The sequence below is a fragment of the Carassius carassius genome, chromosome 27 (assembly GCF_963082965.1).
Source record: "Carassius carassius chromosome 27, fCarCar2.1, whole genome shotgun sequence".
Classification (NCBI taxonomy): domain Eukaryota; kingdom Metazoa; phylum Chordata; class Actinopteri; order Cypriniformes; family Cyprinidae; genus Carassius; species Carassius carassius.
In genome coordinates, this window is record NC_081781.1 from 28,498,532 (window position 1) to 28,516,334 (window position 17,803).

Consider the following 17,803-nt stretch of genomic DNA (forward strand, 5'->3'; position numbering starts at 1 on the left):
AATAAATAAATTAGGATTTATTATACGTGGCACATTAAAAACAATAACAAACCTAAAGATAGTTTAGTGATATGAAGGTTTGTGAGGAGCCTAATCATTCAGTCCTGTCAATCATCATTGCAAGCCGATGTAAGTAGCAGTCGTTGCGCGGTCCAGCGATAATTCTTCCAGCACCCCTCCACCTCCCCATCTCCATCTTTAGTTCTGCTATTTATCTTCTATGTAGTATCACATTTGGGGGAAAGAATTCGGAGCTCAAGCCGAGCCTCGGGCTTGAACCTCTGTTGAGGAAAGCAAGCCTGGATCTGGATGGACAGGTGAACTCATGAAATGAAAGTGTGATCATTCAGACAGTTTACGGACACAAACACACTCAAGCTAATAGAACATATGAGTCACAAATGTGCTTAAAGAGTTGCGATTTAATAATCTTTAGGATGTCACAAAGATATGACTTGACACTAACAACATGAAACCAGTGGCTGAAGCATCACTTCCATCAGCATTAAAGGTGGTGTGTGTGTTTGTGTCAGGACAGAAACGCCTGTGACCTCGAGCTGCGCCGCAGAAACGTTACATGATGTTAATTACTGGAGAGCTCAAGGCATCTACTGCCTCACCGAGTGATGTATAAAACATGCATTACTTTTACAGCATGCATAATATGCAGAGTTTTGTATTTATGGAATGCCTGTGTATCCCTGGGCGGAATGTGATATCCCACAATGCAATGGGCTCCACTCAACCTTTCATTTTCATATAAAACATGAAAGCAGTATCAGATGACTAATCTCTTTGACTGTCCCCCACAAATTTGTAATAATACTGTCAAAAACTGTATTTGAGTCCAAATAATGCCAATGAATGATGTTCTCTTAAACACACGACATAAAAATAATATAAAAATTCTCATTTTATTTTAGAAAAAGACTAGTTTGAGTAAATAATGATTTTATTTACATTTTTGGGTGAACCATCAATTTGAGTTCCCCAACAGTCACTGTGTATATGATCTGAGTCCGTGCAGTTTTAACATACTATGTCATTTAAGAAAAGTCTTAGGAAGTCATTGCCTAGTGGTTAGAGAGTTTGACTCCTAACCCTAGGGTTGTGGTTTCGAGTCTCGGGCCAGCAATACCATGACTAAGGTGTCCTTGAGCAAGGCACTGAACCCTAAACTGCTCCCCGGGCGCCGCAGCATAAATGGCTGCCCACTGCTCCGGGTGTGTGTGTGTGTGCACTTCGGATGGGTTAAATGCAGAGCACAAATTCTGAGTATGGGTCACCATAATTGGCTGTATGTCACGTGAAGGTCTGGAATTCATGGCAGGTTTCATTGGCCAAGGCCCGCCCATGAGGCCGTTTGACCAACGTGTCAAACAACCAATCAAAGTTCTTTCGTTCATCATCACGTTTCGGGAAGTGGAAATGTCGCTACAATAACAGACTTTCGGACGTATTTTAAAGATTCTATAGAGATTTCATATACTTTTGAAAATCCAGTGTTTAGTTGATCCTGATAAGCGCTGTTCGTCACAGTTGTAAACACAACATTTTCTTCTTTCGTGAGGGGGTTTGGTGCCACAGTATCTTTGTTTCCAGGCGGAACGTTATAAAACGTGACACACACGTCTCCCAGAAATCATGTAGAATTCAACCAAACCGATGACGGCTTCGACACTCTTGAAGTGTTTCCACTTTTGTGTGCCATGTGCATCAGACGTTTAGCCAACGGTCCGTGTGACGTCTGAGGCTGAGACCAGCTGAACAGCATTTTGTTTAATATGTCAGAGCTTGAATTAAATTTAAATTGTTCATAATTATATTTCTGAAAAAAAAAAATACAAAACAAAAAATTAAATAAAAGAAAATAATAAAAGTTAAGTTAAACGTCACACTGCTAACTCCTTTGAGATGCTTGGTTCACCTTTTTCTTTGTCTGCTGGCGTGTGGAGTTACTGACTCCAGATATTTGTTTTTTGGTTGTTGTTGTGGTGTGGGAGTTTGCTGGAAGTCTTTGAGCCTCCTGAACATCTATTTGCACTCACACATGTGAATGAAATGACATGATTTGGGTATTTCTTGTTCAATAGAAATGTCTTGAGATCCAAATTTGTTGAACCACTTTATTTGTTAGTATTTTTTTGTATTCCCAAATTATTCTGTGAAATATAATTACAATTCCTTCTGAAACTGTGTTTTGATGATTTGATGAGAAAAAAGGTTTTGTGTTATCACTGACAGAGTTTGAAAGTAGCATTTTGCATCAGATTTGGTTGAAGTTTTTCATTTTTCAAAGATGTGTCACATGACTAAAGTTCAGGTTTAGCCAGAAGGGCTTCTCCACATAATCCAGAGCTGATGATGCCTTTTTTTTTTTTTTAATCAAACTGTTTAATTTGATATTATTGCTGTCACTTTTATTAAACAGTATCAAATGACTGCAATTCATTATTGTCAAGATTTTAGAAAGGCTGTTTAATCTACAACAGCAACCTAAACCAATGTCTAAATAGATATTAGGCTGTTGGGGAACAACAACCCTAACACTATTTAAGTGTCATTGTATGTACTGTACTTACTATAGTAATGAATCAGTAAGTTGTGCAGAAATTTAAAGCAACTACTAACCTTAAACCAAACCCTAACCCTACAGTACATATTGTTAATTAGTATTACAAGGACACATTTTCCCCTTTGAATAACATTAATGCATAAGACCAGAGACATTTATTAATAGGGCCAGTTTCATGAATGTCTATGTGCTGCATTATTCAGCATCACTCAAATGCCATATGAAGCGTGTCTTCTTCGGTCCTCCGTTCTCATCTCTCTGTACGTCTCTCAGTCAACTCTATGAGCCTTCTGAGGCATCATAAACCCGTAAGAAGAACAATATGGGATGCAATCAAGGTCTAATCACTTCAGCATGCAGATGAGCTCAGCGCAGCCTCACAGTATCACATTTCAGGGACTTTAGCCTTCATTTGTCTTACGAGGAAACAATTCCAGATGAGAGGAGGACATGAATGTCAGGTGTGACTCACTCCTCAGGATTTCATCTCTTCTCAGGCATATGTATCTGCTCTTTGCACACCAGGTCTCAATACTGTAAACGCCAGATGAGAAATGTGACAGCAAAAAAGAACGCCATTAACTTCAGCTGTGACACTTCAATTATGAGTGACAACAGCCGAAATGTTCACGCATCCTTAAGTTATAAATTACAAAATCAAAATTAGACAAATCCAAAGTTCTTCAGCTAAAATGATCATGTATTGCATGTGAAGGCATGTGTGAAATAGCTGGCAATCTTTATTTTGGAATTATTGCTTTAATCCCCCCCCCCCCCAAAAAAAAAACAATGAGACAAAAGAACCAGGAAAACTTTTAACAATAAAACCTGAGAAAAAAGGGTTGGGGCAACATTCTCAAATCAGCATAATGACATACAAAACACTGTAATCTAACAAACACCATCATATGATGCACACCGCCTATCAGTATTTAGATGAAACGCCACCAGACCTGTTTCAGTGTTTCATGATTGGGTCTAAATCTAGACAGTCTAGCACACTTTACTGTTCTGTTTAGTAAAAAAGTAACTGTAAAACAAACGGTGAAGCGACAGTAACAAATATAAAACTTAAAAAAAAAAAAATAAACAAACAATGCAATTCATTTTTATTTTTATTCTTTTAAATAAGAATGTGCCTCAGCACTCAATGTTCAAACAAGCTCTCATAGCATTGTCTTTAAATAGATCATCAACAACTTCAAGAACAGAAGCCAAAGTGAGGCCAAAAAGCTAAATGTTCTCCAGAAGTCTCTTCTCTTTGCGGTGTGCACCGGCAGAGCTGCTGAACATTTAGGGAATAAAAAAAAACAAAAAAACAAATCTAACTGCTTGCATTCTGCTCCGAACCGATGACTTGTGCTACTGCGGGATGGTGTGGTTCGCTCTCTTTGCTGCAGGCGGTGGCATGAGATCAGAGTCGCCTGGGTGTTTGCGGGACTGCGTCTGGGCGCACCGGTCCAAAAACTCAAAGAGAATTTCCTTTGTGACGGGATGCTGGATACTGTTGCACACAGCTGTCAGGACGACACGAGACAAAGTGAGAACAAATAATAGATGCTGGACTTTCAGCACAGTTGGGCTGCAAGCTCAGGTGGAGTTAGCTAGCTATTTGAATTATAACATTCGGATTAATGGTGCAAACATTTTAAAGCTGGGGTGGGCAAATCTGACTGCTTACAGTACATTTACACAACAGCAACTATGTTTTGCATACAGATAACAATGTTTTCAAAATGATTCCCATTAACATGGACCTTCGAAAATGACTAAAATGCTGTCTTATCCAGATCAGCCCCTTAGTTGGTGATGTGAATTTGTAAAGAAACGCTAAGCATTTATGCATTCCTGAAGGCTGAACATGCAAGATGCATAAAAATGATGTCACTATTTTCACAAACTGGTGCATTTTTTTTTTTTTGGTGCACTTTGTGTTTTCAGTCCCCCAAAACACTGATGTCATGTAAATGAACCGACAAAACACATTTTGAGTTTTAGATGACAAGAGTCTACTATAAAGTTCCATGCAGATGAGTTTGATCAGGGTTGGTTCTCAAAGGCCTGAGTTGCCCAGCCTTGTTTTAAGATAATGTTATGCACAATGAAAATACATGTAAAAATGCTCTTAGCCTTAGGAGTTTGGTTTTCATCTAGTCAACTAAACAGAATCTAATCCCGACCCTGGCTATAGTAGAGCACATGCATCCTTACCCATTGCTGTGTCATATGAGTTGGGGAAGCTCTTGTCCGTCCTCTGTCGCATGAACACCCAGGTGTTATTGACGAACGTACACTCAATTATTTTATTATCATACTGCTTCAGGTCCTTTGTTATCTGGGGTGCAAAAGAATAATAGCGTAATAAGCACTTGTGTGAATTTAAAGAAATAAATTACAGCTGCATCATTCAAACCAAACAGCATTCTTGTAAACATGTACAAACCACTTTAAAAAAAAAAAAAAAATGTTAGTATTATTTGGGATTTTTTCGTGTTTACTTCATGTTCTGAAAGTAGCCAGATGAAGAAAAAATATCAATATATCAGCAAAGCTTGTCTGAAAACCACCAATTAACACGTGTCTTCAATCCTGTCCTGCAGAGTTTAGCTTCAACCCCAGTTCAACACACCTGAACCTGCCAATCAAGTTCTTCAGGGTTACTACAATCTTTCTGGCAGGTGTGTTGGGTTATGTTTGAGCTAACCTCTGCGGGATGTTGGTCCTCCATATGCAGAAGAGTTCATTCCTTCTTGCATCTGTTACAAATCTTCTGACAGCTTTGTCAACCTGGTTTGCAACCATTTTTGCACATTTAGAGTTAATGTTCTGTAAAATAATTTCAGGATTTTTTCAGCAGTGGTCATCCTTAAATTGCATAATGTCTTGGTACGTTTTACACTGGATGCTCTTCCTGCCGTAACCAGGCCCTGAGAGTGCACTAACTCCCAGTTCTGGGACACACTCACTAACTTTGTCCAATTCACCTATACTGCAATGTAGGGGAAACCCCAGCACCCGGAGGAAACCCACGCAGACACGGGGAGAACATGCAAACCCACACAGAAAGCCATCCTGGCTTATACAGTATATATAAGTTTGTTTTAATATGTCCGCATTGCCAGGACCTGAAACAGACGGGATACGAACCAAAATCTCTCTGTTAAATGTGCCTGGAGCTTCTGTGCTCACCACTAGTATGTGGTTCAGACAAATTGTTAGTACTTCTTGTAGGTTGTAAAGTAAGTGCCAGCGCGTAATGTGTAATTACAGCCACAACACAGATGTCCCGATACATGACAGTTGTATAAAGGCCTTAAGAAAACAGGAGCGTGTTTGGCCCAAGTAAGCGAGAGAAAGAAATATCTCAAAGATAAAGAGACTGGATCCTCGCTAAACCATGGCAGGTTGGTGTGTGGGGGAGGAAGTGAGCTGGCAGTAAAGCCGCCCCCTTCTGGGCCTATTGGCATGATGGGATGAGTAAATACCCTCACCATCCAACAGTGAAGGGCATCTGTCAGCACAGAGAGGAAGCTGAACATTTCAAGACTGACATACAGGACAATATTCCAAGGATTAATTAACCTAAGGTGGTACGGTAACTTTCCCGACCACTTAAAAGAACACAGCCAAATATAATAGAGGCGGCAGGCCAAAGATTCTGCGCACGCGCTTTCACACCCCACACAACCACATACACACGACCATGGCAGAGATCCAGGGATGTTGTTCGGCTTTCGTCTGGCACGGTACATGATGCTCCTGTTAGTTTTGGATCGGCCCATCATGACACTCCGGTCACCCTCTTGAAGTCCTGGCAGCCATTTACAAACACCACACGGTGCCTAAAGCAGCCAAATCCACTCCATTACAGCTAAAGCTTGCCAAAAACCTTCTTAGTTTGTAATGATAATATGGCAGTCAACAATAAAAAAAATACTAAATCAATTTAATGAAAGCAACAATCAGGGGCATAACAGCCCCTCCAAAAACATCCTGCCAAATAATCATTGCATTTTAAGAGTGCAAAGAATACACTCCAAACAGACACAAAATGGTAAGCGACCACCCTACTATGGCTGCTCCCTATTCACCAACATCCGGCTTTCAGCAAATCAGGTGTGACTATCATGTGATTATTACTCATGGAGTCAAGCACCAACCAACAATTCTGCAACAAGAATGTTGAAAAATAATCTCTCTATATAACAGGTCAATTAGTGATGTTGACTATTTTTGCATTCTGACCCATTTTTTCCCAAGAAACAGAGCTTGTTTTGACCAGTGCATGTTTTTGATCAGGCAGGTGACAGGTCCAAACATTGGGCTGCTTGTTGGAAATCAATGTTTTTGGAGTTGTGAAGAACCTTTTAAGCAGCTTTATTTTTAAGAGAGCATGTAAATTATGTGAGCTGTGACTATTTAGCAATTGTGTTTAATTTCCAGCCATTAGTACATTCCTGCATCTCGATTGATTGAGTGGAGCAGTGGCTCGTCACTAATGTGGCCTCTTTATTGCCTTCAGTCTACTGCAGCACTTCAGCACAATGAAAACGACTTCTTCTCTCGTCTATAAAAATTCCATATCTATCTGTGGAAATTGCACCACATATTTATTTGCTAAATAAACAGAATCATTTAATAATCATAGTCAACAGCATATCATATGTGGTTTAGAGTGAAAGAAAACAATTAACAGTTACCATAGTTACCCATTATTTTACAACTGAGTGTGTGTTTCAGAAAACTAGCCTAAATGTTTTTTAGTGGGTTTCTTGCCAAAATAAAAAAAACTACTTCCAAAAGAGAAGTCACACTTAGATTCATGACAAAATAGATTTGTGAACACAGACAGCAACTCCAAAAGGCACATCAGCCTTACAAGATAGTGCTCTTCATGTGAAGCGTACGGGAGATGTAACGCACAATCGATTCCAATGGAGTTTGCATCAACATGCTGCTAAAATAATTCTCAACATCCACAATATAATACAGATAATCCACAACATTTCTGCACTAATGTACTTATAATCAATGTTTCTCTCACTCCATCTATCTTTTTGTTAATTTATTCATTATTTTATTCAGGGACATTAATAATGCAGAATCGGTGGAAAATGTGCTGGATTTAACTAGAATACTTAAGGTAATCTGTAGTTAAAATAATAATGCAAAATTATTACACTAATCCCTATAAATATTCAGAATTTTGATTTGACAACCAAATGTTTTCATTTCTTAGAGAAACCACAATGATTGTTTTCTTCTGGTTGTAAGTTCTGCCAAGATCTATATGCTATACGCGTCGCTTAGTTCATGTGTTTTGGAGGAGGCTTGGATTCGGAGAGTGATTTGCAGGGAGGGTGGGATCTTATGCTTTCAAATCTAACTTGCTATTGCTTGCCTCTACGAAATCACCTACCCTACATTTAAATGTGTTCCCAGTGTATAACAGCATCCACACCAGAGGATGATAACATTCTGTTTATTATAAGTGTGCATTGCTGTTATGTGGCTTGACGCTTTAAATTCTTGACTAAAATGGATTCTCATTAGCTGTCAAAGTTTTTACAGTTCATCAGCTAGAATTTATTTTTAAGTGATACCAATGATTGTATTCCTCTGTTCTGTTGTTGTTATAGTTGTGGTATCCATCGATTCACATCGAGAGCAATCCTCAAGCGGCTGTCTAGACAGGCCGATCGCTGGGTCTCAGATCGGAGCTCTTGTGTGACCCAGCATTCACCTGTCTGACTCAATTAATTAAAAGCACATCATGTAAAGAGCATTTGACAATGACAGGACTATCTTTAGCGGCGTCTGTATTTGCAGGGAATCAGACTGAGGGATCGCTGACAGAAGGAATCATCAGACATGTGAACCCATGTTTCTCTCACCTTCATTTGTGCAAAGGGCCTGTCATAGCTCCCCACGTACAGGAGACCCACCGTCTGCGGGATCAATCTGGAGAAAGAGCGAAAATAAAGATCTAAATTAAATTTCACATCTGGACAAGCAAGCGGAAGTCAGGGAAATAACAGCAGCTCTGCCATGGAGGATGTCCTCCGATACTGCCGTGTAATTATTCTGGGCTTCATAATAAATGCCTATAAGACTTTCACAGTCAGGATGAGGTTCCTAAATACAAAGACGCCAAGGCCTTTGAGGTGTAGACTTGAAGGGGAATGTTCGAAAGGGAGGCTTTTTAAAGACAAGGATCAAGGAATTTAAAATCAATATTAAAATAAATTTTGAATGAGATGCTGGTAAATGATGCACTGGCCTGTGTGGCTCACTGAAATAAATGCAATAAACAGCACATAAATATATATGTAATATACACAATATAGTTATAATTTAGAAGAAGTGTCTTAGGCATTATGATTGAGGAAGTACTGTAAAAGTACTGTAAAAATTGAAATATTGAAAATATTAATACGCATTAAAATGACTGTTTTCTATTGAATATGTAGTAAAATGTAACTTACTGCTGTGATCATATCTGACATTTCAGCACTGGGGGTGTGGGGGGTCATTAAAAATTAACCAAATTTTCTTTTGGTATCTTCATTTTTAATGCCTTATTTGGTCAATTTCTAGAGATATTAGTATCTAAATATTGAGATTGAAATCTTCTGCAACATTATAAATGTCTTTACTGTCAAACAAACCTTTTGAATGGTTGAATGGTAGGTGAGAATAATAACATACAGCTTAATAAACAATACTATATTTACTGTATATTAACAGTTTGACTGACCCATATCTAACTTGGACTGGAAGATCAATAGTTTGATTTGGCATGTAATATCTCTGAATTATATTTATTTGGGAGCTTTTCTCAGCAAATACTGTTTCAGCAAAATATTAATTAACTCTTCATATTGTAATAAATTCCATTAGAAATTTAATTTTACTTTTAATTTTATTAATCTCGGCTGAAAAAGAAATAATCAGTGATCACTGCAAATGCTTCCTAACAAACAGACAGTAAGACACTGTAACCCTCTCCTCTCTATAATTGTCCCAGCTGTTCACACGTACACACCCACTGAAATGTGTTACCATCCAAAATAGTGGTGAATCACCGGGGAGGAGACCGGATCCCAACCCTGACACTGAGGGCTAAAGAACACCCTGCCAGTCAAGCTAATGGTGCTGTATATTTGGAGACCACTGTGTTCAGCCTCTGTTACTGTGTGTCCTGTGCATGTGTTTTATCACTTCGAATGCAGACATTTTTGTCAAATAATGAAACCAATGAACTGTTTAGACACCCGTGTGATTCATTTCAGTGTGGACCAGATCTCAGCACCAGTTGTGCAGTGATGAGCCTGAGTGTCCACTGAAGCTGAGCTACTGGTGACGGTCCGGGACTAACATTGAGACGTCTCTTTAGCAGCAGGCTAAGTCATTACGGTTTCCATAATTGGTATAGCAATGTGTGAACTGCTGAAACGTGCATTTCTCTCTTTCTAGTGTAATTAAGACCATCAAGCTCAACCATCTGTTGACTGCTCAAAAATTCATTTAGGACTATATGGACCTCTTTATTCATTTGATGACAATGTTTCAGAGGAGATTCTGTGAAATGTATTCTCGTGAAACACTGTGGTGAACAGACTGGATGACTACATGTCAAACGCAATCTGTGAAACCTGCAGATCAAATCGTAAAGCCGCATTTACACTGTCAGTTATTAAATGGTTACCACGGTATCCAGCTTTATCAGCCAGCAGATCACTCTCTGCGCTGTCATTGGTAGACGCTGTAGTGCGTCACTGCTCATTTGCATAAGAGTCCTTGATAAAGAAAAGGAAAAACGTAAAAAGCCAAATTTTAAAACTATTTACTCTACTCTGTGAGCTCTAATCATCAAAGTTAAAACAAAAACAAACTTTTTAAATGTTTTATTTTACATGTAATGCATCTACAATATATGAAAGTTTAACTTTTTGAAATAAGTTACAAAACGTTTTCACGATATAACTTTTTTTTTAGATGCACCTGTATATTATTGTTTTTCCTCATTATGAAATCAAAACAGGTGTGTCATCTTAAAAAAATTGTCTCAATGTCAGAATAATGCAAAAAAAAAAAAATTATATATATATATTTGTCTTGTTTTCTAGTAAAATCATCTAAAAATTATTGAATCTGCATTCATTTACTTGACAAGTAAAAAACTTAAGATATGGTCTTATTTTCTTAAATTTTGTTATCTACCAAAGGGGTAAAAATAATAATAATCTTAATTCAAAGGCTAAACAAGATGATTCTTCTTGCCCCATTGGCAGATATTTTTGCTTGTTTTAACCAAAAACTAACAAAATTTTGATTTTTTTCCCCCTCAGAAAATAAGACCTTATATCTTAAGTAATTTTACTTGTCAAGTAAATGCATCTTGATTAAAGAATGTGTAGATATTTGTGACCCTTCTGGTAAAATGAGTAGTAATGCACACAGACTAATTTTGAGCTACAGGCAAAAAAAAAAAAAAAAAAAAATGTGCAAAATTATGATGTTTCAGATTTTCACAAAAATGAACCCTTGTCTAGTGAGACGTCCCAGTGCTCCAAATAGTAATTAAACACCTAAAAGTATCTTTATTTGTACATTTTCTGAGAAGCAAACTTTTTCCTCGGCTCTATTCTCGTGCTGCTTCTCATCTGAAGCAACTGCATCAAGACGACAGACACCAATGGTGCTCTATCCCCATACACATACATACATTTAAAGTACCTGTAGGCTAAATATTCTGAAGTATTCATGCAAACATAATCTGTTATATCTTAAGTGAACGTCTGGGGAACTTTGGGGAAAAACATACTGTGTGTAACTATATTACAGTAGATCTGTGCATTATACTATGTCTTAATAGCCTACATTTATGCAGGTTTTTTCTGGTTTACTGGCTGCTCACGAATTTCCACAAATTCATTAATATTTAGGCATTGTTTCTTTTCCTAAATTTCCTCACCATCTAACCCTCTAAATGATTCATGATATGAAACAATTATCTGGGAAAATGACTTGGTTAGCTACTACATTTCTATTGATTTCCATGTCGAAGAACTTACTGTTGATTATATTTTAATGTAGTTTTAAATTTTAAACCACATTAAAAGCTTAATTTGTAAATTATGAATGAATGATGATGCATTTATATATCGTAAGCCCACGCAGGCCCAATATATATATATATATATATATATATATATATATATATATATATATATATATGCATGCGTGTGTTTGTGTCTGGGCCCTATCATACACCTGGTGCAATGCGATGCAAGGCGCAGCGCAAGTGTGTTTGCTCTTTTCAGTCCCGCGCCGTTCGCATGTCCCCATCCAGACCTACGTCTTTTAATTAGCAAATGCATTTCCGTTCATTTGTGCGCCCATGGGCGTGCTGGTCTAAAAAAGAGGTGTGTTCAGGCGCATTGCTGCCACATTGCTATTTTAAAGAGCTGAAAATAGACTGCGCCATAGACCAACTCAAACCTGGTCTAAAGTCAATGGCACAATATTTTTTTTTGTTAGTTAAAGAGTGCGTTGGCAGAAAATGTGCCTCTGGGCGGATCCACAGTGCGCGTTGACTTTGCTTACTACACACAGGGATGTGCATCACACAAACATGCCAAATATTAAAAACAAAATGATTACAGTGTACAGTAATATTATTGTGTAGGCTACATAACAACCTGTCCTCCAACAAATACGCTTGTATAGGTCGTTTGTACATATCCCTGAAATACGACCCATCAGAGCGTATACTACAATTGTGCCCCTATCGGCAAAAGGTCGTTTTCATATTAATGTTTTGTACTCTTTTATTTGCCCTCTGGTTTGTGTTTCGTGTAGCTCCTAATTCAGCATAAATCATAATTTAGCAAGATTTCTGTGAGGTTTAGGTTTAGGGGTGGGGTTAGGTGTGGTCATTCGAACGAATAAGCCACCTAGTAAAATATGTAGGAAATACTGTGATATCGGTGTAAAACGGCCACACACTGCATTTAAATAAACGTGCATTTTGATTGGTAATGACGGTATACGTCAATTCATGACGACAGACGCAACGCGATACTGTCATTATATTTACGCCCGCTAGAGGGCGCTTAACTTTAAAACGTAAATATAGGTCGTAATAAATGCTTGCACAAACGACCTTGAGAAGCGTTCAGCTTTTCCGCCAATAAATTCAGCCATGTAAATAGCGATCCACCCTGGCGTGAGCGCATCTCGCTCTTAAAGGGAATGGGAGATGACACTCTGATTGGTGTATTGAACATTACACCCATTACTCATTAAGAGAAAAGGGACAACCCATTCAAAAAATGTGCCCTGGCGAATGGACCGTTTTTCCGTCGTTAAAATAGCAAAAGTGGATTTGGACACGCCCTGAGTGCACCTGCGTCGTGCGCTATACACTTTGTGTTTAGATCGTTAAAATAGTGTCCTCTGTGTATTTATTTTTTTTTTGCATCAGTTATTATTTATAACAACAAAGATTTTAAAAAAACTGCTATATTATGATTATTAATCTAATACTATTAAGAAAAGAAGTGTGGGGGGGGATGTAACATTGCTAGGTAATTTTGCTTTGGAATCTTCAGAAATCAGTTTTTCTCTAAATTTACTTTGCTAATTCAATCAACTTTCAACAGGTTCAGCTCAGTCATTTTTCATCATACATCATTTTCAAGGTCTTTTTAAATAGAGAAAATAACTTTTTTGAAAATGTGCTCATTGTGACTCATTTTGCTAGCATGGGTCACAGGTTTTTTTTTTGCAGTGAAGTAAAAAATCGTTGTATGTATAGATTGCATTTTATATGTATTTTTGAATAAATCATTGGATCTGGACAAAAGAAAAACAGTCAAGCCGATTGCAAAATGGGTACTATAATGGCTAGGTCAGCCAAAAAAATAAAAAATAAAGAACACCCCGGGCAAGAATGGTCTTCAACACATCTGATAGTGTTTGTCTTGCACTGGGAATAGGACACTTGTCAGAGGAAGGGAAAATGGAGGGTGGCCAAGCTGAAAATGGGAAGGTAGTTCACCTATTATCAAGTCCAGAGCTCCAAAGGAGAGTGTTAGAGAAGTCCAGATGTCTTGCCATTGAAAGCCTGCTGAAAATCACTTTTGAATGGTTGTGAATCAAATCATCTCTGGTCAATGACACATGGAAAAAGATTATATCCATGTTTTGCAGTGCGTGGTTTAACAGTCCGGCAGAGATTTCTCTTCACAAGTACTCCCTCTCTCTCTTGAAACTGAGCTGGGAACTGGCAGCTTTCATGATATAGGTGTTCAAGGTCAGTAAAGATGTGTCCAAACAGACTCACGCCTGTAGTATGAATTCAGAAAGCTCTAATCCAGTTTCTAAGGTTTAGTTTCTATACACTACAGAGTCTGTACATTCAACAGGTGAAGGTTTGATTTTTACTTTACCCTTTTAGTTTTCAAAGCAACAAAGGCTTCTAATAAAAATGTTACTACAGTAGACTATTGAGAGGCGCTCTAAAAGAATTCATTCCACTGCTTTTAACAGATGGAGCGTGTTTGCAGAGCAGCCTGACTAATGAAATGTTTATCTGTTTTCAAATCGCACAAATTTGAAGTACAAATTCATTTCCTTAAAAATTGCACCAATTTAACCCAAGGTCTTCTCATTACCGCTCTTCATCATTCAGTGTCATCTATGCAAAGAGTTAGGGGTTCTTTTATTATTTTACCCATCTCATTTCAAAGCTCTCTGCAAATAAAGAGGGCATGGTGAGAGGGAAAAACACTCACAGATAAAGAGTGTGTGAGAGAGAGAGAGAGAGAGAGAGAGAGAGAGCTGTGTGGGAGGAGAGTGGAGATGTCATCTTTCTCTGTTTCCTGGCAGTGAAATAACCCCGCTAATAACCTCAGCCACTCGCTGACACATCTGCTGTAGAAAAGCCAGGCCTCTATGATGCTTCGATGACACTCACTGACCATTGGCTCATAAAATAGCTATTTATTTTTTGCCTCGTCAATTCGGAATAAAAACAAAATTGAAACATGTTAATCAAAGCTTAGAGCAAAACAGCCACTGGGTATAATCCGACTGATAATGTAGAAACGTTTATGTGCACAGTTATTGGGACATTAGAATCAATGCATTCCCAGTGGACATTCAGTATACATGCTCACGACTTATTAAATATTTTAGATTTATTTTTAGATTTATTTTAAATCTCACGTCAGGTTCTTTCGCAATGCTTTTTAATGTGACACAACGCGTTTACGTCACCCACAAAGCGGAAGGAGACAAGCGCGGAGTCTGAAATCTCATTCTGCAAGGAGTCAGCAGTGTTTTGATTTGAGGGCGCGGGCAAGCGTGAAGAGAATGTCGTGGCGTGTGTCCATTGCAAGATAGAGCTGGCATACCACAACTAGGGCCCTATGATTTCCCCGATGCAGAAAACGCGGAGGGAATCGCTGAATCCAGTCATAAAAACGGAATTTACAGTTTAACGCGGAATGGCACGGAATTTGCCGAATTTTGAATTAATCAAAAATAGGTCATTGCACTTACATCAAATCACGATATGGACTAATATCTGTAAATATTAAGCCGGAACAGTCTATTTAAATATCAATCCTGCATGTTCTGCATGTCTCTGTTAATGAATGGAGCAGAAGTGCGAGTTCCTTTATCACACACACTGAAGCGCGCGTGCTGTCTCACTAAATAAGGACGTGAACACATGCACAACATCTCCAGAACTGCTCTGACAGTCACCAAGAGCATTTGACCGTTGTCACATCACAATACACAGAACTGTAAAGGTACGTCAACCCGTCAAAATAAAAGTCCGTTTTTTAAAGGTTTAATTACACAACATTTCTTTCATGTTTTATTTTTAATAGTAAATTCCCTTTGTTTACCAAAAAGTTAAGTTTGCTTAATTTTTAATAATTAAAAGATAAATTAAATTAATGTTTTATGTGTTTAATGTGCATCTCAGAAAATGCTTTATTTAAAACCCCAACTGAATGGCACTTAAATGCACTTAATTCATCTGTCAACTTTATTGTTATTGTTCACAGTACAAGTACAGACAGAGAAACAATGGGTAACAATTAAATGTTTATTTTTGATGTATGCATTGCATTTTATGCATTTAAAATGAAAAAAAAAAAATTTCTAAAAAAGGAAACTTAGTTGTTCATTGTAAGAGACCCAGGAGCCTTATTTTCTTATAATTAAGCAAAAACACATTTTATCCGATTACTCGATTAATCGATGGAATTTTTGGTAGAATACTCGATTCCTAAAATATTCGATAGCTACAGCCCTAATGTCTACTAACTCTCAGAGTAGACTGTTAGGGTAGGTTTAGGGTTAGTGTTAGAGGTAGGTTTAGGCTTAGTATAAGTTGACAATAAGTTGACAAAGAAAGTGTTAGAAGATATTAAGCAGACAGTCTACTAATACTCTACTAACTGCTAGTTGACATGTAGTTGCAAAGTTACTTACTGCTAGTAGAATGTCTAAAGTGGACTATCAAAATAAAGTGTTACCAAATTGCCTAATAACATCAACACATGGATGTAGATCTCAATGGATCGTAACACATAATTACAAAAACAGAGCCTCCCGGGTGCAAAATCCACCACCAGTGAACTGTGAACTCTTTCCTTCATAATGTAAGAGCATGATGGAAAGCACACAGAATGATTTTTTGCATTCCAGTGCATTGATTTTTAATTGTTTTTCTATTTAAACGTGGAAAACAGACACCTTGTACATCTGAGAAGCATCTTGTCGTTCTCTGCGTTCATTTACATCGCTGTGTCTTGTGTATTAAATGCAAGAACAAGTTCTGCAAGATTGGTTACTTTATGTACTACATGTACTTACTGAATGTACTTATTTAAAAGTTAATAAAATGGAGAACAAAAACATTTGCACTTAGACGCATATCCAGTCATTTGTGTGGAGAGTGGAAACTAAAGTGCTCTTTACAGGACATAGAGGCGCCAACTTATAACTTAATACACTCAGTAGACATCCAAAAGGCCCTTTTTACCGCCGCACGTACTGCGGCGGCGGCGGTATAAAGTGCATTTGCAACCTTTGACCGCTGAGTGGCGCTTTAACCACAAGTTATCAAACAAGCGCATCAAAGCACATTTTTGCTAATAGACGTCAGTTTTGCCTCGCTGATGTGTTAGATTTGATGGCTTCAGTCAGGGAGAATGAAAGAAAAACACTGTAGTTAAAATATTTAATATTTAATATGCACAGACGAAAGTTTGGTACTTATGAAGTTATGTGCATTTATTAGAACAAATTCAAGCAGGATAAATGTCAAGCCTGTGACTGAACCTGTGATTATATTTTCTCTAATCTACATGGTATTAAACCATATTTTAGATTTGACACATTTAAAAGGTGTGCAGTATTATTTATATTATATTAATTATGTGTTATATTATTCAAAAGAAATTGTGGTTTACTTTGCATCGGAGCATTAAAAGTGGTAGCCTATTTTAGGGGGGTAGGCTACATGGATTAATATACAAAATGTCAATATTTTCATATATTATGCCTATATTTTAATTTATATTTTCAATATAAATATATTTGTTCCTTTAATAAAACAACATGCATTTGTGTTATTTGTTACCTGTCCTTTAACTTATTGGGGAAAAGACATTTGTCTGTAAACTAATTAAGAAATGGTTGCATGTTTAAACATGAAGCACTGTATAATTTCGTTCCCATTATTTAGGCCTAATTAGCCTAAAACAATAAACGAATAAAATTAAACCTGCACGATTAAATCTTTGAAACTCTAATAAATGGACGGATTAATAAACCGTCCTCACGATTAAACTCAAGTTCTCTCATTATAATCAATATAATGCACACAATGTAAAAAAGAGCTTCATTAACTGACAACATAAGTGATTTTAAAGGGAGCCTTCTTTACTTGCTTTTAGTGCTGGGCGATAGCATATGGCCTAAAAAAAATCCGATTTATGATTTAAATTGATTTTAAAATCAATATTCAAATGACAAAGAAATTTTTCAAAACAAGTTTTAATATAGTTAATATAACTTATAACTGAGACAAGATGATAAAACAACTGTGATGTTATTACCTTAATGCTGGAAAGGCCTTTATTTTATTTTATTATTATTATTTATTATATATTATTTTTTATTATTATTTATTTTTTGTTA

At 37.3% G+C, this 17,803-nt stretch overlaps 1 protein-coding gene across 1 annotated transcript in view; it reads right to left on the reverse strand.

Moving 5' to 3' along the window:
• Positions 1-3,378: 3,378 nt before the first annotated feature.
• The window catches only part of rngtt (RNA guanylyltransferase and 5'-phosphatase), a 125,615-nt gene continuing 111,190 nt past the window's right edge, over positions 3,379-17,803 (reverse strand). Inside the window, exons 14-16 of the mRNA XM_059513328.1 lie at positions 8,470-8,536; positions 4,787-4,910; positions 3,379-4,092 (exon numbers count right to left, since the gene is read on the reverse strand). Of these exons, the coding sequence (XP_059369311.1) occupies positions 3,938-4,092; positions 4,787-4,910; positions 8,470-8,536 (346 nt within the window). The 3' untranslated portion in view covers positions 3,379-3,937. The remainder of the gene's footprint in view (positions 4,093-4,786; positions 4,911-8,469; positions 8,537-17,803) is intronic.